At 41.8% G+C, this 24,559-nt stretch overlaps 2 protein-coding genes, 1 long non-coding RNA gene, 1 other non-coding gene and 1 pseudogene across 6 annotated transcripts in view; 3 read left to right on the top strand and 2 right to left on the bottom strand.

The window, feature by feature from the left end:
- Window positions 1-12,010, top strand: part of LOC135337445 (uncharacterized) — a 35,613-nt gene extending 23,603 nt beyond the window's left edge. For 2 of the 3 annotated variants that reach the window (XM_064533382.1, XM_064533384.1), the window contains exons 2-6: window positions 4,203-4,275; window positions 4,467-4,522; window positions 10,095-10,156; window positions 10,283-10,391; window positions 10,763-12,010. In XM_064533382.1, the coding sequence (XP_064389452.1) occupies window positions 4,203-4,275; window positions 4,467-4,522; window positions 10,095-10,156; window positions 10,283-10,391; window positions 10,763-11,764 (1,302 nt within the window). In that variant the 3' untranslated portion in view covers window positions 11,765-12,010. Of the gene's footprint in view, window positions 1-2,010; window positions 2,169-4,202; window positions 4,276-4,466; window positions 4,523-10,094; window positions 10,157-10,282; window positions 10,392-10,762 lie in introns of those variants that run through there. The other variant, XM_064533383.1, reaches the window with a different exon arrangement.
- On the bottom strand, window positions 75-23,605 carry LOC135337448 (exodeoxyribonuclease-like; annotated as a pseudogene).
- Trnam-cau (transfer RNA methionine (anticodon CAU)) lies at window positions 7,666-7,737 on the top strand. Its single transcript has one exon. It is a non-coding gene; the product is annotated as a tRNA-Met (tRNA).
- Window positions 12,124-18,240, bottom strand: LOC135337433 (uncharacterized). The gene is made up of 13 exons (XM_064533370.1): window positions 18,127-18,240; window positions 17,806-18,080; window positions 17,222-17,509; window positions 17,098-17,160; window positions 16,653-16,724; window positions 16,491-16,598; window positions 15,957-16,160; window positions 13,524-15,754; window positions 13,226-13,469; window positions 13,088-13,162; window positions 12,922-13,032; window positions 12,524-12,856; window positions 12,124-12,363 (listed from the first exon to the last, which is right to left on the bottom strand). The coding sequence occupies exons 1-13, from the start codon at window positions 18,147-18,149 to the stop codon at window positions 12,347-12,349; spliced, it is 4,044 nt and encodes a 1,347-aa protein (XP_064389440.1). The 5' UTR covers window positions 18,150-18,240; the 3' UTR covers window positions 12,124-12,346.
- LOC135337469 (uncharacterized) lies at window positions 23,530-24,555 on the top strand. The gene is made up of 6 exons (XR_010395136.1): window positions 23,530-23,776; window positions 23,845-23,940; window positions 23,989-24,058; window positions 24,111-24,176; window positions 24,234-24,348; window positions 24,415-24,555. It is a non-coding gene; the product is annotated as an uncharacterized LOC135337469 (long non-coding RNA).
- Window positions 24,556-24,559: the final 4 nt, after the last annotated feature.

The raw sequence follows: 24,559 nt of genomic DNA, 5'->3' as shown, positions 1-24,559 counted from the left end.
AATGAAACGTATAATTATGTACAGTAACTCTAAATATTATTGTTCTATTGATTCTATACTCTATTCCAACGTACCTGCAGTGTGGACAAGGCTTTGTGTTTCTTATGATCCAGCGAGCGTCTGCTTGTGCCTGTGAGGCTACCTTCTTTGCCTCGTCATCTAGTGTGTGTGGTGTGTGTGGGTGGTGGGGTGGTGGATAACTAAGACAGTGTGCATGTGTTGGGTATTAGTAGCAGGATCGTGGACACGATAACACAGATACACTCTATTACTAGAGTAATGTGGGAGCACTAACCAGCCAGTGTTCTTGGCTCTGGCGTTGAGCCGGTATGACCAGTAAGTGTACGCTCCAGAGAGGTCGGGATACAGGTGACGGAAGGTGTCCACGAAACCCTCCTCCAGTAGCTCTGTGAAGTCCTGTCTCTCCTCGGGCGTGAAACCAGCTGTCTTTGTGTTTGTCTTGGGGTTCTTTAAATCTACACGTAGATACATACATGCATGTACACAAAGTCAAGGCAAACTCTGAAGGTACCTATCTCTTTATGGGCCACATTGAGGTCCCCACAGAGAAGGACTGAGATCTAGTTTCTTCATGTACTCTCTGAGGTCCCTATCCCAGTCTTGCTTGTACTGTACGAGAGCCTCTTGAGGCCATCACCAGCATTGGGCACATCTATATACACAGGGCACAACATAACAGTGACAATAGGAATCTAAATAAAATCAGAACCAACTTACAAGATGTAAGGAAATAGAAGTGCTCATCTTCAGCAGTGATGATCCTACCCTCACAATCAAACTTCTCAATTCCCAAACCATTGGTCACTGAAATTGGCTTCTCTTTGGAGTACAGCCTGCACAATACTTGTAACTAACCACACAACAGTTGGTGAATATGCCTCACCCCACACCGCTGTAGCCTCTTCTCTGCGGAGTGCCAGTAGACGTGGTAGCCAGGAATACCGAGCTGGTTCTGTGTGTGTGTGTGTGTGTGTGTGGGGGGGGGGGTTGTGTGTGTGTGTGTGTGGGGGGGGGTGAGTGTGTGTGTGTGGGGGGTTATGTGAGAGTGTGTGTGTGTGGGGGGGTTGTGTGTGTGTGGGGGGGTGAGTGTGTGTGTGTGTGTGTGTGTGTGGGGGGGAGTGTGAGTGTGTGTGTGTGGGGGGGGTGAGTGTTTGTGTACAGTGGCTGTCCTACCATAGGAAGCTCTTTCTCAATACACTTGGTTTCTTGTACACAGAATATGTCTGGGTATTCTCGTGCAATGTACTCCAGACCACCATTCTGTACACAGTGTATAAAATGCGGTTGGTTAATAATTGTAATTATTGAGGACAGAGGAAACGATACCTTTATCCACGTTCTGATTCCATTCACATTCCATGAGCTGGTCCATGGTCTGAGTACATGTGATCAGTATCAGTTGATAACATAGTTGGAATATATACCTCCAGTCTTTAGTTTGTCCCAATTCGATACCATCCCATTGTTTTCCTTGCCCTTCCCTTTGCTCACAGCCTCTCTATCAGTAGCTTCTTTATTGTGCAATAACCTCTAGACTAAAGTGGTGCTCAGACGGACATTCCTAGTGCGGCTGATTCATGAGAAAACGAGCGAATACCTGAACAAGGTGGGAGCGAAGAGCAGACTACGTGGACACAATGTGTGAAGTGTGTGTGTCAGTAACGTACCTCCTCAATGGTGGAGCCAGAACCTCCTCCTACAGCAGCAGGAGTCTCCTGGTTATGTGGGTGTTGGTATGAGGTAAAATAGCACAGTACTCAGTAGCTATATAGGTAGATATATAAACAAATACATCTCTACAGCTAGCTAGCAACAGGCTATCAAAGTAAGTTCTACACTAGATTTCTATTAAAGTAGAACCTTTCTTTTTCTTTCTTTTGGCATAACTTGGACTGCAGATAGTGAGAGAGCTCTTGGAAACAGACGTAGACTAGACAGTGGCACAACAATCAATGGTGGCCACATTGCATAGGGAAAAACCCTACCTGTATAGTGCAGTGTAGAACTACTGTTAGGGAATATCCCTTCATTCTTACTGCCATGGAGAGTGTTGTGATCAACTGGAACCTCCTGTGTCTTGTCTTGTCTTAGGAACAGTGCTGCTCACCAAGCTGCTCAGATTTTGGAGTCCCAAGCTATCTAACAAAGTCAGTTTACTATAATTATACTGGTCTAGATGCTGGAATATAGTTTTAACACACGTATCTAGTTGGTGTATTGGTACTAGCTCTAGTCTTCATGTGTGTAGTCTACTGGACTGTTGATTGGAGGAGGGGCCCTTCATTACAATACTATGTTTGCAAGATGAATGTGTGTACCCCTACTCTAGTGTTCGTGCTCAGTGTATCCTGTTGATTGGAAGAGAGGCCCTTCATTACAATACTATGTTTGCAAGATGAATGTGTGTACCTCTACTCTAGTGTTCATGCTGAGTGCATCCTGTTATTGGCATTGTCAGCACTAACTTGCTTAACAAGTATCTATTGACGCTGCACATTATTCTAAAATTCATAGTCCCCTCATTGCTAAGAAACCTTTGCAGTTCAATTACAGCAGCTCTGGGAAATGTGAAGCCTTTACAACTTGTTTTCCTAGCTGGTATTTGATGAGCAATTGTCTTGTGATGATTAGCCAGTTAACGAGCGAATGTTTGTGTACATGCTGGTAATGTGTGTTTTAATTGATAGCCTAATTTAGTGGAAGGGATGTATTTATTTTGGTCAATTAGCAATCTCTAAACACACCATTAGATAGATCTCCCTTAGAGCTACATAATACATCTTCTCTTTCTAGAAGCGAACCTTCCAAACTTAAATTATGGCCAGTTAGCTAGCAAAAAATCGGCTAAAATTTGAAGACGATACACCTGTGCTGTGTCAGCAAATTTGGGCCCGATTAAAAGCCTCAAGTTAAACCCATAATTAGATAGACCTCCCTTAGAGCTACAGAATGCATTTTTTATTTCTGAAATCGGATCTTCCCGACTCAAGTTACGAGCAGTCAAAGTAAACATACATAGTACCTCTATAACGAACACCTTTGGGAACAATGTGTCGGCTCTTATACAGAGGTGGCCTTTGTTGAGAGGTTGTTTTATACACAAACTGTTCATTTGGGACCTGGCCTTGGTATCGCAGTTAGCCTCTCTTCATGAGTGGCCATTAAAGTGGGCTCCACCAGTAGGTAGGTACCGTGTTTGCATGAGTACAGTGTTTGCATGGGTACAGTGTTTGGATGAGGTCATGTTTGTTGAAGGCTGTGCTTCTAACACTTGCTAATATTTCCCCATGTCATGAGACACAGTACATTTTAGGAATGTTTGTAGTGACTATCACTCCACTGACTGACTGACGAGGTATGTTCAGCGTTAAATGAGCTGACACGTTCGTTACTGCTGCAAATTAACCAATTAATAATAAGGCTTCACTGTTGTAATGGTCTTGTGGAGCAACTTAAGTAAGGAAAGATGTAACGTGGGAAATGGATGTGGTTACTTATACACACGTTGTACACAATAGATGGATACACACAATCACAGTCTTATGTGCGTATTTTTATCGGCATTCTCAATCACTTAAAATGAGCAGCTGGATGTGTGTGCCTGGAATATTCGAAGTGCTATTTTCAAACCTCAATCTCAATTCAGCATTTTTATAGCTTATTATGTGGTAAACTTGCCTAGGAGGTGGTTGATTGTGTCTAGAGGTGGTTAGTACCAACCACCACCACCACTGACCAGTGGAGGCACATCCCTGCACGCATTGCCCTGGGTAATGAATGACCAATATTGTTTACCGTAGTGCTGATGATGCAACCTCCTACATGGTAGCGTACTAATTAGTGATGTCAATGTTTCTAGAGGGGGGGTACATTCCAATCTGTGTGTGGAGTCTGAAACAGTAGCGAGCCTAACCTTTGGTAACCTTAGCTATTATCTTGGCAAGTGCTAATAAAACAAAACTTGCTCAGTTATGTCTGTGTGTCTGTTACTAATCGCTGTGTGTGCTGTAAGGTTGATCATATTATCTAGGTAGACTGTTTGTGTCCTGTTTTAGTGTGTGTGCGTGCGTGTCAACCCAGAGATATAAAAAATGCCGAAACCCGGGATCGAACCAGGGACCTTTAGATCTTCATTCTAACGTGTGTGTGTGTCACTAAATATCCATCTATTTTCCTCGCAGCTGGTGGCATCAAAGTTCCTCAACGATGAAGGAGAAATGGAAGCTCTCACTAACACGGATTTTTCCACCATCGGTTCGTTAATGTGCACATGGCGAGATGAAGCGTCTGATGTTTACAATAATTATTGTTATTTTGTCTATTTTGTTAATTTTCACTCTCAGTCACATCACAGCACTCTTGTACATAGCTAGCTTTAGCACACTCACTTTGATGTGTTGTAGTGGGTGTGGTTTATTCCCTTTGATGTATCCGCCCACACACAGGCTCCACCCCACGCAATCGACTGGATCACTTGGAAATCAGATTCTTACAAGCAATTGTGAGTTAATGCTGATATTGATATAAGAGGGTGGCCTGCTAACACAGGTCCGAACACATGCTATGGATACCGTATAGCGGGTAATTTTCGGGGGACAAAATATTTGTGGTTGAGCAGTATTTAGTCATTTTGTGGATAATATTTTCGTGGTTGCTGCTTGCACTGCAGGTAAAGGTAGACAAGGTCGCTTCATTCGTGGATAAAATATTTGTGGTCAGTGCTTCAACCACGAAAACCACGAATATTTTACCCCACGAAAATTACCTTCTATAGTACTTTGGGGCCCATTAACCTGGCTGTATTCCAGAGGGTGGCCTGCTAATACTGTAGCGTGGGCAGTTGTGTACTGATATGCTATTACCTCATCAAGGTGTGTGTTGTAAGGTGGTGGTCCATTGTCCAGACTGGCTAATTGCTGATCCTATTAGACTATTGTTGTTAGTCTGAGAATGCACTCTGCATGTTTGTCTTGTTTATATGATTTCAGCGGACTTTCAGTTTGTGTTGCAGTGAACCATGATTGTGTGTGTGTGTGTGTGTGTGTGTGGGTGTGTGGGTGGTGGTGTTGTGTGTATGTGTGTGTGTGTGTGTGGTGTGAGTGGGTGGGTGGGTGTGTGTGTGGAGGGGGGTACAGTCAGCAATTAATTTTTAGGGAAGTACGATGTACATTATGTGTCATAGATTCTGTAAACTACAGGAATTGCCTAAACACGCAATTTATTAATTCTCCAATTAAAAAACAATTATTGTGAATTAAGTGTCATTTACTCAAGCGTAACTAGAGTGCGTATGATTATTTTATGCTGTAATGTACCTCACGTAAGGGTCTGTATCGTACCAACTGGGTGGGGTTTAACAACAGGGTTTTGGCGAATCTTTGCAACATCAACAAAAAGTGTTGAGGGCGCACTAATTTTATACTAGATATAGACACTTGTTGACAAGGGCAGAACAGATGGGTGGGGCTTGTTAAACACCAGGAAGGGTGGGGCTCACTGCTTGGACATGGACAAGTTAGCAGCGTAGAGCTAGAAGCTTAGCACTGGCTACATGCTGTATACGGACAAGTTTTTCTTTTCAATAGTTTATGAGACTGTTAGCTAGTTATATCCAAGGTGAGATAGCTTAGGTAGCAGGCAGTTTTCATTCCAGTGACTATTATAACAGTTATTGTCAACTACATTCAAATTAATTTGTTCGTCTTTGGCCTCGGAGGTGTACTGCCATAAAGTCTGATAGACAATAACTAGACTACACTCAAAAATGTTAGAGAATTGATTGATTTAATTATCTGTACGTGCTGTGAATGTTATTAATGAGTAATATGCGTTCCTGTGTGTAGCCACTCTGGCGACAGGTGTGTGGTTTTGTAGTCGTCCAATCAAAATACTTCATTAAAACCCCATGATCTTAAGGACTGAAATATGATCGTTGAAATTATTCCTTTTCCCATCTCTTGTTTCTTTGTTGACTTCCATTTATAGTTGAGTAATTTGTATGGCGAATGTTTTCCCACATTTTCATATTTTGTTTTCGTTAATTGCGTGTAATTAGATATTCACGATAATCTCCGTGTCTATGTAGTCCATGTGCTAATTATGTTCTTGTTTCCATAGCAACTCGTTCAAAATACGATATATTTTACAGTGGGAATTTTTTCAGATGGTCCAATCAATTACTCCATTTTAATACTAATTTTACATTACATAATAAACCGTCATAATCTTTTACCATTTCCACTCTTGAACGAAAAATTTGACGATTTGGAGATATTTGGCCAAATTAAAGTTTTCCAGTGGACACAACGTCATTGCTGTAGTATAGACGCTTGAGACACCAAATTAAAAACCGCTAAGTCAGTTCAAATTTCAAAAGGCTCATTCACCAATTGTCCAATTATACAGTTCATTGCGATAATTGAAATTGACCGATAGCAGCCTCGTTAAAGGTTATGGATAATGATGATATAGCATCATTATCCATAACCTTTAACGAGGCTGCTATCGGCCAATTTCATACACCATTACACACACACACACACTAGGTCCACTATTGAGGCCACTGATTTCTATATTTAAACTATAGATATAATTTTATAACATGCATACATGCATACATGCCATTGTGCGTAATTATCATAATTCGCTCTGCGTGTGTGCGTGTGTGTGGGGGGGGAGGGCGAACATTTGTTAAACATTTTTGACATGTTTTTGAGTAGCCTATCTGATTCGTAAGGTCAATTTACGGTGACCTTTTAGCTACCTACGCAAGTGGGCATCTTCTGGTATGTTTCACTCACATTCTCAATAATCATGATAATATTATAAGACCGTAGTACATGCTGAACGTCATTATTAGTGCAGCTGGGAGCTAAATACCGTCCATTCTTGAATCAACATTACGTGTGGAGGTTTTCCCGATATTTACTTCCACATCCGTTCATTATTGTATGTATAGCTATAGTGATGATTCAATCATTCTGCATATTTCTGGTAATGATCTCTTAAGTACCTCTCGTAGTTTTAGGCCAACTGTAGTAATGTCATAGTGGTAGCTCCTTGGGTAGACCAACAGTGGCTGCATTATAGAGGGTGGCCTGCTAACACAGGTCCAAACACATGCTATGGAGACCCTGGGGCCCATTAACCTGGCTGTATTATAGAGGGTGGCCTGCTAACACAGGTCCAAACACATGCTATGGAGACTTTGGGGCTCATTAACCTGGCTGTATTATAGAGGGTGGCCTGCTAACACAGGTCCAAACACATGCTATGGAGAGACTTTGGGGCCCATTAACCTGGCTGTATTATAGAGGGTGGCCTGCTAACACAGGTCCAAACACATTCCATGGAGAGACTTTGGGGCCATTCCTGCTTATAGGACACCACAACAGACAGGCATCACTGAGCTCCACACACGCACATACGTAGCAATGTTATTGGTATACTGAGAGCCATGTCTCTACTACCATTGTTGGGAGAATGTGGCGATTGGATTTCAATTTTCTAGGAAGTTGTTGTTTGTGTTCAAACATGTATTGTACTCTTTCCCAACTGATTAACAAAGGTCAAATTCTGCGCATTCGTAGTTCACTAGGTTTGATCACACTTTGCTCTCCCTATCTCCGACATGTATACTCATGTAGCAGAGTGGCGCAGTGGAAGCGTGCTGGGCCCATAACCCAGAGGTCGATGGATCGAAACCATTCTCTGCTATATTTTTTTGCCCAGACTATTGGGTTCATGGATATCATATCATGCCTCTTATCTTTGCCCTCAAATATGGTGCGTCTCTGAAATTTAATAGCCCCTGCTTTAATTAGAATAGTACCGGTACAATGATATTGTCTATACACGGTCTTGTGTGAGCCTATTATTTTAAGTAGTCCCAAATGTGATGAAATGTATCTGGTTTTGTTGTCAATATCGGCTGTGTTGTGTTGTGCGATCATGTGTATAGTTGGTGTATGCTCAGATAGCCCCAGGCAATACACAGTTGGGTGGAGTGGGGGGCAGACTATACTGTAACACTAACCTGTCGTTGTTTTGTCATTTAGAAGGTGTGTGTGTTGGTTGTTTCAGTGTAGTATTGTATATCAGGTTTCCATTGCGTGGTTCTCAAATTACGACTTTTTGCATAAATCACAAACGAAAGACTCGCAAAGAGTGAGCAAAGTGCATGCAATTTCCCATGCTTTACATGCAATTCATGACGATAGTTAGAAATGCAATCAATCAATGCTTGTACAGTGTCATTCGCAATCAATTAACCTCACGTTCGAAACCCGATATACGACATGTGTTGTCTCAGTGTAATAGCAGACATGTGCATGTGTGCACAGTGCATGCATGAAGCCATACTAGGACTATTATAGACTTACTATTTCGGCAAATTAATGCTGGGCCACCGTATCAAACTAAGCGCCTAATTTGTCCTCCTTTCTGACCTCATTTGATAGACTTCCCTCAGAGCACTGCAAAATTTATTTCTTACTTCAGAACTTCCAAACTAGTACAATAATTATATAAAAGAAGTTCGCCATAACCGGATCTTAGTTCAGGTAAACTACATCTAAGTTAGGAGAGGCATGTCCACCATTTAAACTTGTTGCCATAATAGATCCATTGTTTGTTTATTGCATGACCAAAAACTTCTATCAACTAACTATTGTTGCTTGTACGCAAGTCTTGTGATCTCCGTGTTTGTATCATCAGTACGTACATATTGAGGGTGGCCCATTCACTTGTAGTGTCGCCACGGTAATGCATGCTTTCACAACACTCCTGTATTTATTTTATTGTGGCATTCTTACCCATTAAGAAAAATTCTTTATTCAGTCATGGTTCATTCTCTATCTGAAGCTAAATACATGTACAGGACATGCGATACGTTTATACTGGAGCTTGTGTTGTTATGCTTCTGTGTGCGCATACGGTAGTGTGTGTGTGTGTGTGTGTGTGTCCTTGCAAGTTCAAGCTTCTTGGCTTTTGCTTGCTTTTTTAAGCTTTTATGTAGAAAATCAGTGCGTTGTGTGTGTGTGTGTAGACTGCTACATATACGGTTGCTCAAGGATCAATAAAATGCAACTATAAGAGCTTCTAGTCACGTTTTCTTTGATCATTATTACTATTTATGACTTGTTATTTCCGTGTTTTTGCCTTAAGCCTTGCGCATAACTTCATATTCCTCTCAATTCAAATATTCAAATCACATTTTTAATGTGTGAAATCCTTTCGTTATGTTGACGTTTGTTTGAAAACATGTTACAAATTATTATAATGATTTCCACAGTGGGATTGTTGCCTGGCAACACGTACGTGTACGGCAGATGTGTAAAATAAACTACCCAATTATTAACATTTTGCTATATTCTTTCATTGAATTCTTTTCTTTGTGTGGTCTCTAATTCTTAATCTTTTGTCACTATAACTAGCGCTGTTACTTAGCAATAGCATGCGTGCATCTGGGAGAGAAATGTGAAACATTCGTTATTATGACATGATCATCTTTACAAATACTAATTCAATAAGTACATCAAATGAATTTCACATTAGAGTGTACAGAGAAAAAGAGATGATAAGCGGAGGGGGGGGGGGTGTAATCTTCCAGCTGCCATAACTTGAGTACCGTTGATCCAATTTCAAATATGTTATGATTTTCTGAAAGCTTAGAAAGAGACCTTTCTAAATTCTAAATTTCATCGGAGCCATAATTTGTCATTTTTTGGCCTTGGACCATGGTACGGCCAAATTGGCGAATATTTTTTATCTCTCAAATATGAATTTTAAGGACACCATTTGAAAGGTCTCTTTCCAGAAAATCATAAAATCGTTGAAATTGGATCCACGGAATTCGAGTTATGGCAGCTGAAAGAGGGGGAGGGGTAGTTGAATAGCCATAACTTTAGTATCAAATTCAAAAATTTATGTTTTGATTTTCTAAAAGCATAGAAAGAGACCTTTTTAATGATCTACATGTATATGGCTTGTCATAAGTTGCGCTTGTAGTTTGATGGACCAATGGGTGTTGTGCGAGCTTGTGTCATGTGATCTGCTGTTGTTTTATCGTGCAGGATTGGAGGCTGTTCGTATCTATGGATGAGTATTACCAGTTTGTCAGAAGTGTGGAAGGGAGGTACGTGTGTGTGGGTGTGGGTGGTGTGTGTGGAGTGTGTGGGTGGTGTGTGAGAAGTGAAGTAGGTAACAATTATTCTGTATTAAATTTATTGCTACCATTGCTATTTGTCCCGCCCACTCACAGAGTTGCACTTAACGAGGCGTGTCAGAGGGGGTGGTTCTCGTACACTGACCTTTGCGCTGTGTGGGGGGCGTCAGATAACATGGCCACCACCTCCAAGACCACTGCTAAGGTATAGTAACGAAGCTAGTACATACCATAAAAAATAATGTGTTTCCATCGCAATGTTACATAACCATATTTTGGCCGTAATTACCGTATAGCGGGATATTTCGAGGGTATAATTAATTTTATGTTTGTGGTTTTCACTGATTAAGCGTGCACCCGCGAATCTAATATTGCATGCTGCAACAAGGCTGCTATTCCGGTGTAAATTATATTAAATCTGCGAAGTTTTATACCCTCAAAAATACCCGTCCATACTTTGATTTATTCGACCATCATACTTGGTAAAGATCATCATACCTACAAAATAATTTTGACTTAGCTGTTAGCATTTTTGTTTGTGTGGTAAAGATCATCACAATAACTCCCACACTCCAGGTTGCCTGTGGAAGTGCTCTGCTCTATCTGATGTGTGTTGCTACCCTCTTTGCCTCCACCCCCACACCACCTGGCAACGACCTTTGTCCCCTGATGTCTCTCGGAAACGACCTCTCCAACGAACTCTCTACGAACGTGGCCATTTTTGACCCCCAAGCGACCCCACCTGTTTCGTTTAACAACCACTCAAAGCTACCACCTGATCTGTCAAATTTGAAGCCATTACTGAAAACTTTTTCGAGTTCCGATCCAAAGAAAAATCTTCCTGAAAATTCCTCACTAAAATCTATAATTAAGAACGATTTTGGACACCCCATTTTTGACAAATATCCAAAAATTCAAACTGAAGAAATTTCACGCAAATCAGAGATCTTGAATATTACATCAAACGAACCAAGCAACGTGCCTAGCAACGTGCTTAGCAACGGATATTTGGACCCTGGACTGTTTTTGTTATTCAATCTAACAGCTGTTCTTACATTGCCTGAACTTTTGACCCCTGACAACCACTCAAAGGCTATTTCGTCTCCCGGACAATTTAACCCTCTAGTCTCTTTATTAATTCATCCTGACGAGCAGCAGGCTCGGAATAATCAGTTTAACCCTCGTATCGATGCAGCTACCAAAGACGTCATTTCGAATGCTACAAGAGTTAACGCTAAAATTAATAGACAAGATAATTGGAATTTGACCTCCGACCATGGATATTTTAACCCCGCTATCCCTCAATATCCTCGTGTAGAGCAACCGGATCGTGAAATACAAACTAACTACATTGGACCTAAGGAGCACTTTCGTCATAACGACCCAAATATCGATATTTCCGGGCAACCATCGCAGAATTGGAAAGAATATCAATCCCCTGTGGTTGTCATAGAAACCATTCCCATGGTTACAGCATCGGAACTGTGGGACTACAACATTCCGTTGAGAGTGGAAAAGAACAATTTCACACTGAAACATGTTTTAGGCATGCTAGCACACAGCGTGTTGGCATGGTAACCGTCTGTAGAGACTGGACTTTGTAGGCTGTAGAGTTAGTTAGCATGATAATTATTTTCGCCAATTTTGCTCAGAAACAGAGATACCTTATATAGCATTATAGCTGCTATTGTTGGCACCTTTTTAAATTTGGTGGCATGACTTGAGGTTTATTGAATACTTGAGACTATAAATAATTGCAGTACATGTACTAGTATTCTTTTTCCTGGCAAATTTATGTTACAGTGAAGTGTTGCTATTAGATAATTAATTGGTAATGGTGGCGGAGGAACAAATTTATAATTATAAATATGCTGGCCATAATTAATTATGATACGCTTGTAATTGTATAGAGGAGTAAACTAACATTTGCAGGCGAATCGTTAAAATTAAACAGTTATAATCAACTTAAAACTATGTACATGAAACTCTCAATGGGTTTCTGAAATAATGAAACATATCATGACGTCTCTAATGGGAATCGATTGTCCATGCAGTACTAAATTAAAAATGGATAGCTATTTTACAGCTAGCTAGCACACACATCTATTCTAATGAGTGTTTGTACAATCCGACACACTGCATGTGTAATCACTTCATCGATCAGTCCAGTGTACGATCTGCAATCAGGAAAAGTGGAAATAATTATGTATGCAGGTGTTTTGTAAAAATTAATTATATAGAAGGTGTGATTGCAGTCAAACTGTTTGGATAGCTATACTCGTTGCTTTCTAGAGGGGGGAGGAAAAGGGGGAGGGGCACTGATACACATGTACTTACGTTGGGTCAATTGCCGACAGATTTTATCAGCTGTTTCTCCTTTCCCCAATCTCAGTGCGATATCCAGTAGAGCTCTGTAAGTTGCTTGAAAAGGATCACGTTCTTTCCAGACTTGCAGGCACTTCATCATGGCTGCTTGATTTCCACATGATTCTTTCACATCAGCTTGTTTAGCAATAGCTAGCCCCATTGCAGTTGAATACATTTCCACATCATCAAAATTTAAGGCCATTACGGGAGTATCGGAGTCCACTATTTCACGGTTGAGTTGCTCGTCAGTCAGTTTGTATCGCTTCATTAGTTCTTGGAGAGCGATTTGATTAGCAGGTGGTCCTGTAGAGGGGCAAACATTAAATAACCATACATAAATACATAACTAGCTACTTCAGGAAATATACCTAATATTATTGTAGTACAGACTTGATTGTCTTCACCAGCTGATGGAGTTCCAACTCTCTGGACTGGATCTGCTGAATATTGGAGCCTTTCTGATGACAGAGACCCCTCATCTAAAGGAGTGATCAGTGAACAACAGTGTTTGTAGAATAGTTGAAACAATCAAACCTGATGATGGCGTCTTTACAATAGAGTTAGTGCCACTGCATCTTGGCTCTTCATTCCTTTCAGTAGAGAATTCGGCTAAAGTATAATGTGATGTAAAAAGATTGAACGTAAGTGTGGCATAACTCAATGCTAACTGACTTGTCTCCTCTTTGTAGAGAGCTGTGTAGAGAGTGAGGAGCACTTTCCCAGCAGCTGCATCCTTCACCTCACACTGGTAGTGACCAAAGTCCTCCTCTCTCACACTCGGGAAGCTCAGAGTGTTGGGCCGATCATCAGTTGTCTTTATCTGACGTCTGGAGCCCTCTTTGGTCCAGTGGAAGGAAAAGCCATCCTCAGCAAACTTTAGCACCTCTAGTTCAGCTTCCTCACCAACCTTCTTGGTCTGTAGCGAATTAATTGCATCATTAATACAATTAATGGTTACAAAAATACTTACCTTTCCAAGCCAGATCCGTTGTTCCGGTTTTAATTTAACGAGCTTCATAGAATCGTTACAAAGAAATCGAACTTTTGAACCATCGGAAATAGTACATAAATTAGTGACGTCTCGTTCGGCTTTGTGATTAGAACAGGGACACTGGAATGCGATTAATGGAACCAAATTCTCATACAAGGTTTTGAGGAAATACAGAACGACAGAGAGTGCATGAGCGCAAAGGTCGTGCAGAGAAGATTCTGGATCCTCACGGGAAACTCGAATTTCGTAGCTCTTTTCGTGCGAGAGCAGAGTCACCTTGTGAATACCATCTACATAGAAAGAGACACAGTTTCTCTTGACACCATCTTCCACCAACTTCCACTTAAATCCGAGGATTTTATGGGGGCCTTGGGAAACTAGTCGAGTAATGAGCCCACAGAAGACTCCTGTTGGTACGTAACCAAAGCTGAATGTGATGTGGAGTGGTTCTGGGTTGTTGGTGTCTGGTGGAGGTGGGTTCGCCAGCTCCTCTTGTGAAGCACATTCCAAAACAGCTGGCATTAAGTAGGTAATGCGAACACCTTCCGCTGATGATTCATCCTTATGAGATATCGGGGACAGAAGTTTGACGTGCTCCAATAACTTAATGAGATGCTTTGCGGGAATAAGTTCAGACATTTCCACGTTTCTGCAACACATCTCAATGGATTTGATCGAGAACTGTCCCTTCTTAACCAACTCGGCTTGCTCGTGGTTGGTAACTGGACCTCCTGAGTGAAGCGTTCGCATAGAAAGGAGAATAAACTGGCTGATACTATCAAAGATAGCTTGAAGAGTGCAGATCACATGACCCTTGAGCCAACCGTCATCACCAGGTACGTTGGTGTAATGGAGGATCGTACCAACACAGTTGTGAAGATACCAGAGACACACTTTTACTTCTTCTTTCTGCATTTCTAGCATTTCTCCTAATTCAAAGCAATCTTCAATTGTAGCTATTTGAAATTGTTTTCGAAGAAGCAACCCAAAAATGAGCCATTTCGGTTGAATTGGAAGAGAAGCATTTTTGAAGCGAGATAAAATTATTCGACTTAAGAAATTACGAACGGGTCCGATGTCAGACACTTCAGTTCCATTGAGGTTATCTACTGAGAAGAAACAAGATTTTGAACATGATTGTGTACGGGCTCCGTCTATAGGTTCGCTGTGCTCAATATTCTGCTGTTTTGATTCTGGAGAAATAATAATTTCGGGGAATTTATTGATAACTTTTTTAAGTGCCTCATTTTTCTCGCTGATTTGTCTCTCGGGGTCGATCAGCTTGTCTTTGTGTGTGCCTATCAAGGCTGCTACCGGTTTAACTTGTTTAAAAGTTGTTATTCTTTCTTTAAGAGCATCACTAGCTCTGCCAACATTAATAAGAGGAGTGGGATCTCTTGAGATGCAATGGACACTGGCAATAGAGGTGAGGATTTGAGAGATTGTGGCTTCTGTAGTGTGAACAGAATTGAAGGGAATAATTTCCATACCATCTCGACTGAAAGGTATTTTGTACAGCTTGTCAAGTTCCTTACTGAGATCTAAGAACACTAGATACATGGCCGGACCAGTGCTCAGGGCTGGTAGCATTTCCAAGAAGCCTGGCTGACCTCCGATGTCGTGAATGTTCAGTAAAATATCGCCAAGGAAATCGGCCATTTTGGAATAATCCGCATTTTTTATTAGCTGTTGTAATTCTGATTTTATTGGTAATAGTTTGCTTCTTGGATGACTCATTGTCGTACGCTGAGCAGCTGTGGCTTGGTGTAGTGGTGATCTGCTTTCTTTAGGAAACACTTTTGTGGTATTTTTAGATCGAGTTCTTTGCTTGCGTATTAATACAGGAGAATCGGTTGAGGTTGCGATGCTTATCTCTTTGTTAGGAGTGGTTTCAGACTTAGATTCACGTAAGTAGCCAAACAAGAGCTTTGTTTCTTCGTCAACATCTTTGGATGACAACCATTTTGCTGTGTTTTCATTAACGAAGGCAAGTATTTGTTTGCAGTTAGCAAGCAGTGTGCTTCTAAGCTTGGCTTTGTCTCCAGCAGAGTCAATGTTCTCAAACTCCCCCAGCAGTCGATTGAGTGTGGTCGTCTTGCCAACAGATGGCGGCCCAACAAGAAATAGCCTTGGGTAGCTAATATCGATAGTGTCTTCATCTGTCATTAGATTGTTGAGTATCTCGAGGTTTCTTTGTTGCTCAGTCATAACTATAATTATGGAGAAATTAGTAGAGATTAAGTTACTTTGATCATATGAAAAATAACAAACATTGAAATTTTAGCGAGAATCATTCGGCAAGTAATCAGTTAAGTGTGGAGATTACAAATCACGGTCGTGTGACTACTTTAAGCTAAACTGATTGACCGGAGATCATGTGATAAGCACTAAAAATAGTAATTTTAAGCTTACTTAGTCTGAGTTTTGTCCTGAGGTCGTCGGCCATAATCTCCAGTCCTCTCTGAGTAAGCAGCTGCTGAACATCCTCCAGAGTGGTTGTGCCAGCAACAATGGGATGACCAATGGTGACTTGTGCTCCCTCGAGAAGCTTCTGCAGAGCATCAGCCTCGTCTTGTGTGAGTGGAACAGCTGTTTGACTCCCAACACCATCTTTTCCTGCATGAATGTACAAGGAAGTAAATGTGACTGACTATAAAATTATATATAGCTATGGTAAAGTATAGTTATAATTACTGTATGCATGGCGAAGCCTTTGCTGGCATGACATTTTTTACTTCATTGAGGAAAATGTACTCAGATAACAATTTACTAGGAATTCCTCGTGATAACAATTTCAGTTAAATATGTTCATAACGTCGTGCCTGGTTGCCATGAGTAACAGTTGTTGAGTCGTGTAAACATAACATTATGCACATCACTAATCTCTTTATAATGTATAGCTATGCCAATTATATAGGATGCCGGTGAAATGTTTTCATAACTTGCCTGGTTTTCTAGATGATTCTTGTCGAGTCTTGAGGTAGTTAACAATGTCCTTGTAATCACTCTTTATAGCTAGGTCAAGGGGTGTCCTGCCTCGCTTATCAGTTGCATCTGCATGTGCATGTTAATGGTCATTGTATACACATTACATTTAAATAAACTCACTGATGTCACAGTTAGCCTTCTCAACCAAGTACTTCACCACTGCAAGCTTACGGGAAGGCATCCATGCCATACCTAAAGTTACAATATTGAACGGGAATGCAGTTGGTTATAATAATACATGCACTGTATTGTAAGGATCTTATAATTTTATATAGGTTACAAGGATGTAATAAAAGTCATACAGTTCCTTCCGTGTTCTTATTACACGTTTTGGTAAGGGGTCGTCCTGCATAATATTATAGCATGAGAATTCTCGTGTTTTATTGAAATATACAAGCAACTCGCCCTCGGAGCTTCACCCTTGTGCTTGTACATGTATATTCCATAAAACACTCGGTCTCCCATGCTATATCTATTACATGCATATACTCTTATTTCTGGTTTGTTACAAACAAGTACTTTTAGGGCTATGTAGTTACTATAATCTCTAATTACTTCGACTCACCTTTAAATAGCAAGAAAATGCAGGCTCTATGAAGTACAGTCTGGTTGTTGTTGTTCCGTACATCTGAAAGTGTTCATAACAACAAATTTGTACACAAGGACAGACAAAATTATGATACACTCACTGATGTCACAGTGGGCCTCCTCCACCAAGTACTCCACCAATTCTAGGTGACCACGATAGCATGCATCGTGGAGTGGAGTAGTGTTGTACTTGTTCAGTGCATCTGAAATAACAGTCACCTCATTCGTACATATAATCATGTTAACACATGTATTGGTATAACACGGAGACAGAATGATAGACTCACTGATGTTACAGTGGGCCTCCTCCACCAAGCACCGCACCATATCTAGGTGACCATCATGGCATGCATAGTGGAGTGGAGTATTGTTGTACCGGTCCCTGGCATCTATACACAAGTGAATGTTGGTATCACTAATATTTAAATATTACAGGACTGGTGCATTTGTAAGGAACTAAATGTCCATCCCTAAGCCAGGCCCTCAAGGCCTCGAACGCATAGTTCGTGTACATAACCAACTCATTCAAAATTAAGAAGCCCAAGCCATGCATGTATTCCGTATTCGTTACAAATTAAACTGATATTAAAGTCCCACAAAAATATTTGCAATGTGAAAAATTGCTATATATAGGGTTGGCTGGGGGAGTTATGTAGCAACTGCTAGTGAATGGAAAACTACTCACCAGCGCTGCACTTGCAATCCCTGATCAAGTAAACCAACACCTCCTTATGACCAAATATGGCTGCACAATGAACTGGAGAGATGCCCCCATCCCATCTCTCAGTGTCTGCTCCAGCCTCAACAAGTGCCTTCACTATCTCCAGGTGACCATTTCTACAAGCGTTGTGTAATGGATAGTACTCGGGGTGGTTAGGGTTGGCTCCACGTGCCAGCAGGGACTTCACTTTGCTGACATCACCATTCCAAGCAGCAACCCATAACTCCCCGGCCTGTTTCCTGTTTAAAAGCAATAAAAATGTTAGGCTGTAAGACGATCACTTACTCAGCAGACTGTTCCTGTCCCATATTATAGTTTCTGCTAGGAACTCAGAGATGTGTGTAGACTGCAGAGAATTGGTTCACTTCACTAGCTGAATACCCTCACCACAGACATGCCAGACACACCCTCTATTGTGTGTAAGGGGAATTCATTACACATGTGACTGCATGCATGTTCATGAATAAATCATAGTGTACATGTACATGCATGCAGGGGGTATTCTTGGAATGATATGAATACCCTCACCACAGACATGCCAGACACACCCTCTATTGTGTGTAAGGGGAATTCCATTACACATGTGACTGCATGCATGTTCATGAATAAATCATAGGGTACATGTACATGCATGCAGGGGGTATTATCAGACATCTAAAAATGCCTGTTCTCTATATAACTATAATATTATGGTAAAACAGGCTAGTGACGACTGACATGCAGTGCTTTGTTTGCAGCTAGCTTTTAGTGTTCAAATGCTTCGGGTATATATTTGAGTGGGGGGGGGTATGAGATACCATTGCAATTAACGCTAATCGGCTAGTCTAGCATAATTAATAATAGTGATTATTCTGTCTTTAAAATATGAAACGGTCGGCGTGTTACGAACCATAGAAAGGGGGTGGATCTGCAGAGTTTGATCACAATGGCTGCTTCGGGGCAGAGGTGCCTTTTAATTAATAACAAAATATTAATGACGACTGTGCAAACAACATGAAAAATAACATGTTTATACATACACACACACAGCTAAATTGTTGAACAGAATACTCATAATTATTATATACATGTAGTTCACAAGTACATTCACATAACGCTAATTAGTCTGCTGGGGCCCTAAGAAATTGAAACTCCTCTTCTGGTACTCGTAAAATATGCAATGTTCCATCGGGATTCAATAGACCAATCAAACGGAAGCGCCTCTCTCCATCCGGTTGGTCGGGAACGTCTGGTCCAAAGCCGAGGGGAATCACCCCCATACGAGGGGGCGGGCTGTCCTCCCGTGGAGTGGGCGGGGTGGCACGCGGAGGTGGAGGCTTTTCCGCTTCTTTTACTGCCAGATCGGCGATTGTCGCAACCACGGACATTTTGGTGAGATATTCGCTGCAAAGGTAGTCGACATTTCCAGCGGCTTCGTTCATTTTAGAGCGTGGTGTTTGGAGGTATTGTCTATTGACCATCTCCGAGACAACCTCCACTGCTTCCTCTAGTTTGCCCTGAGGGGTGTAGGGTGTGTGTGTGTGTGAGTGGGTGTGTGAGTGTGAGTGTGTGTGTGTGGGTGTGTGTGTGCATGTGTGTGTATGAGTGTGAGTGTGTGTGTGTGTGGGTGTGCGTGTGTGTGTGTGAGTGTGTGTTGGAAAGTGACATACCAAATTAGCTATTACAGTAGGCTGTTAGACAACGCTGCTACACTCAACAATGCAATGGTACACGTAGTAAATTCTACCAAAATGGAATACTTCACACAAGTAGATAAACATTTAAGTTGTGATCGTTTAAAGAAATACTTCACTATTTCTCCGTACACCATAATCTGCTGTCACGATGAGCCACCTGCCCTCACCTGCAATACTTCATGTGCCCCCAGGGCCTCCTCATCTGTATCAGGGATGAAGTATCCAATGCAATACGAGGCTGACAGGATTCTCCTCGCTCTCAGCAGAATTCGGAAAATATCGTTGAGAAAGTTTTCTCGCTTCTCCAGTTGTGAAAACACTGATTTTCTTTTGTGGAGTGAGAGGAGAGTTCACCCCAATGGTGGCATCAGATTGACCTTTGACCTGAGCCACTATAAAGAAAAATATGTAGTGTTATATGTACAGTACGAACTTCTAAATTAAGGTCATATTTCAATATTACTAAGCAGCTATTATAATACATGCACATGCACAAACATCGTACCTTTCTTGTCGAGAGCCAGTCCGAGTCTTTCCAGTTCTCTCATCTTACCAGTCGACTCTTGAAGCAACTTCATTTCAATCTGACAAGGAGAAAAAAAATTGGCCTACATGATTTAAACACACCCCATTTTGATAAATAGACCTCCCTTAGAGCTACAGAACGCATCCTACATGAAATTGGACCTTCCAAAGTCAAGTTATGGGCACTTAAAACTAGTTAGCAAAATCAAAACTAAACTTGCTAGAATTGTCGAGAGATTTTTCACGCTCCACCACTTACATCCAGACTGTGTAGATGATTGTTGTATCTGTCATAATAATGCTGGAATCTCTTAGTGTGCAACTGAAAGTCCTCTGTAGCTTTCTTAACATAGGCAGCCTCCATGTCTCCTCTGGACCTCTCCACTGTCGTGTTGGCCTTCTCCTGAGCAGTGAACCGGTTACAGCTACAAAGGGGAGGGAGGTCAATAGACAACTGAATTTCATGGAATGGCCTCTAAAAAAGTATTTATTGAATAAATTAAAACTGCAACGATACCGATTCACATTACGAAGGAAAAGGAGGGAGCTAGGTCAATAGACAAGATTGATATCTGTTGCCCATATCATTTGTGACATTTGTGTGAAATATGAACTGAAAAAGTTATGAGAACAGCAAAGCTAGTACACATAGCTAGCTATAGATGACAATCAGTTGTAAGAGCGTTTTTGAATGTAAATTGGCAATGTACGACTTACGTAAAGTATCCCCCAGTTCTGTGGTTATGTAGAATCCAGGGATCAAGACACACCCAGCAGAAATCATGGTGACACTAGAGGCAACAAAAAATGAACTAGATGCAGCCGTTCCCAGTCTAATAATTATGTTAAGCCCGTACCTGTTTACAAGTCATGTGATTGCATCCGTCATTCTTCTGAATTGGAGCTCTATAAGGAAATATTGAAATCAGACAACAATGAAACGTATAATTATGTACAGTAACTCTAAATATTATTGTTCTATTGATTCTATACTCTATTCCAACGTACCTGCAGTGTGGACAAGGCTTTGTGTTTCTTATGATCCAGCGAGCGTCTGCTTGTGCCTGTGAGGCTACCTTCTTTGCCTCGTCATCTAGTGTGTGGGTGATGTGTGTGGGTGGTGGGGGTGGTGGATAACTAAGACAGTGTGCATGTGTTGGGTATTAGTAGCAGGATCGTGGACACGATAACACAGATACACTCTATTGCTAGAGTAATGCGGGAGCACTCACCAGCCAGTGTTCTTGGCTCTGGCGTTGAGCCGGTATGACTAGTAAATGTACGCTCCAGCGAGGTCGGAATACAGGTGTCCACGAAACCCTCCTCCAGTAGCTCTGTGAAGTCCTGTCTCTCCTCGGGTGTGAAACCAGCTGTCTTTGTGTTTGTCTTGGGGTTCTTTAAATCTACACGTAGATACATACATGTATGTACACAAAGTCAAGGCAAACTCTGAAGGTACCTATCTCTTTATGGGCCACATTGAGGTCCCCACAGAGAAGGACTGAGATCTAGTTTCTTCATGTACTCTCTGAGGTCCCTATCCCAGTCTTGCTTGTACGAGAGCCTCTTGAGGCCATCACCAGCATTGGGCACATCTATATACACAGGGCACAACATAACAGTGACAATAGGAATCTAAATAAAATCAGAACCAACTTACAAGATGTAAAGAAATAGCATATTCAGCAGTGATGATCCTACCCTCACAATCAAACTTCTCAATTCCCAAACCATTGGTCACTGAAATTGGCTTCTCTTTGGAGTACAGCCTGCACAATACTTGTAACTAACCACACAACAGTTGGTGAATATGCCTCACCCCACACCGCTGTAGCCTCTTCTCTGCGGAGTGCCAGTAGACGTGGTAGCCAGGAATACCGAGCTGGTTCTGTGTGTGTGTGTGTGTGTGTGTGGGGGGGGGGTTATGTGAGAGTGTGTGGGGGGGGTGAGTGTGTGTGTGTGTGTGTGTGTGGGGGAGGGTGAGTGTGTGTGTGTGTGTGTGGGGGTTATGTGAGAGTGTGTGTGTGTGGGGGGGTTGTGTGTGTGGGTGTGAGTGTGTGTGTGTGTGTGTGGGGGGTGAGTGTGTGTGTACAGTGGCTGTCCTACCATAGGAAGCTCTTTCTCAATACACTTGGTTTCTTGTACACAGAATATGTCTGGGTATTCCCGTGCAATATACTCCAGACCACCATTCTGTACACAGTGTATAAAATGCGGTTGGTTAATAATTGTAATTATTGAGGACGGAGGAAACGATACCTTTATCCACGCTCTGATTCCGTTCACATTCCATGAGCTGGTCCATGGTCTGAGTACATGTGACCAGTATCAGTTGATAACATAGTTGGAATGTATACCTCCAGTGTTTAGTTTGTCCCAATTCGATACCATCCCAGTTCGTCTTGTTTTCCTTGCCCTTCCCTTTGCTCACAGCCTCTCCATCAGTAGCTTCTGTCGTTTTGATTTTCTTCACAGGAAGTGCCTGGGGATATATACGTACGTACGTGGACACTAGTCTCATGAATCAGCCGCACTAGGAATGTCCGTCTGAGCACAAAGTACAAACTTTTTTGGCTAGGTCAATCAGATCAAGGATTGACAAAATTAAAGGAAATAAAAAATGACAAGAAGTGTATGCAGCAGGACGCATTCACTAGTCAGCGCTACTGTTAGCCAGTCAAGGAGCTATGTTGACTGCACTAGTCAGCGCTACTGTTAGCCAGTCAAGGAGCTATGTTGACTGCACTAGTCAGCGCTACTGTTAGCCAGTCAAGGAGCTATGTTGACTGCACTAGTCAGCACTACTGTTAGCCAGTCAAGGAGCTATGTTGACTGCACTAGTCAGCACTACTGTTAGCCAGTCAAGGAGCTATGTTGACTGCACTAGTCAGCGCTACTGTTAGCCAGTCAAGGAGCTATGTTGACTGCACTAGTCAGCACTACTGTTAGCCAGTCAAGGAGCTATGTTGACTGCACTAGTGCTGTACAACCTTTTTCTTGATCTTTTAACAACGTTCTTGGAGTAAGCCAAACAAAAATTCATAGCTGCTAAGTCAAGCGTTCGCGGTTGACCTTTTGCATGCGTTGGAACTAATTGGTTTTGACACTGACGTAATGACAATTAAAATTCCATTGTGCAATGACCTCTAGACTAAAGTGGTGCTCAGACGGACATTCCTAGTGCGGCTGATTCATGAGACTACGTGGACACAATGTGTGAGGTGTGTGTGCCAGTGACGTACCTCCTCAATGGTGGAGCCAGAGCCTCCTCCTACAGCAGCAGGAGTCTCCTGGTTATGTGGGTGTTGGTATGAGGTAAAATAGCACAGTACTCAGTAGCTATATAGGTAGATATATAAACAAATACATCTCTACAGCTAGCTAGCAACAGGCTATCAAAGTAAGTTCTACACTAGATTTCTATTAAAGTAGAACCTTTCTTTTCTTTCTTTTGGCATAACTTGGACTCGACTGCAGATAGTGAGAGAGCTCTTGGAAACAGACGTAGACTAGACTAGACAGTGGCACAACAATCATGTCAATGGTGGCCCATTGCATAGGGAAAAACCCTACCTGTAAGTGCAGTGTAGAACTACTGTTAGGGAATATCCCTTCATTCTTACTGCCATGGAGAGTGTTGTGATCAACTGGAGCCTCCTGTGTCTTGTCTTGTCTTAGGAACAGTGCTGCTCACCAAGCTGCTCAGATTATGGAGTCCCAAGCTATCTAACAAAGTCAGTTTACTATAATTATACTGGTCTAGATGCTGGAATATAGTTTTAACACATGTCACTGTATCTAGTTGGTGTATTGGTACGCCTCTGAGACTCCTGACTTGGTTAGCCTGAAGAGAGAAGTATCAGATATAAAGCAACAGTTGCAGCACGTTAATATGATGGTGAGATGAAACTTATGTATGGATACCACTATCGATTATATCTGACAGGACAATTTTGCAGATCATGCCAGACTTCAGAGGAGAATCAATCAGAAGGACAGAGAGCTTCAGGTGAAAGGTCTGTGCTATTGTAACTATAGCTAGCTACCATTAACAAAACATTCCCTTAGAGAAGGGTCAAGTCACAGTTGACGAAGCTGAGTGCCGTGTTGAGTGGAGAGAGTTCATTGTTAATAGTGAGAGCACATACATCCCTCTCTACCATTGCTAATTGTTGTCATGCCGTTTCGTAGTTGATAATGCATATTGGTGTCGTCATGCTGAATCATCGGAGACCAGTTGCCATTTCCCCCACTGAACTGTTCCATCCAGTGTCTCCACTCCTGGCCTTCCCCACTGGACAACCAGGTGAGGTGTATATATCCATACCTCCAAGTGTGTGGTCCCTTATTGAGTGTTTCTCTTTCTCTGCAGGTGGTATCGGCTGTCCTCTGTGGGCTGTAGCCTGCTCTCAGTTTAGATACTGTCATGCAATGTCTGAACGTTGTCTAGTTTTATTATTGTATATACTTTCATAATTATATTATAATTGTTTTTTGGTTTCAGTTGTTATTCTGGC

Source organism: Halichondria panicea, chromosome 6 (genome assembly GCF_963675165.1).
Source record: "Halichondria panicea chromosome 6, odHalPani1.1, whole genome shotgun sequence".
NCBI lineage: Eukaryota > Metazoa > Porifera > Demospongiae > Suberitida > Halichondriidae > Halichondria > Halichondria panicea.
Note: the sequence above shows the minus strand (reverse complement) of the source record. Positions and strands in the feature narration are given on the sequence as shown.

Excerpts from the sequence above, each read along its gene's own strand:
- LOC135337433 (XM_064533370.1), bottom strand. The coding sequence starts at position 18,149 with ATGGGACAGGAACAGTCTGCTGA. Across the intron at positions 17,161-17,221 it reads GGAGGCCCACTGTGACATCA|ATGTACGGAACAACAACAAC; the intron begins GTGAGTGTATCA and ends GAACACTTTCAG. Across the intron at positions 12,857-12,921 it reads CTGTACTACAATAATATTAG|GACCACCTGCTAATCAAATC; the intron begins GTATATTTCCTG and ends GCCCCTCTACAG.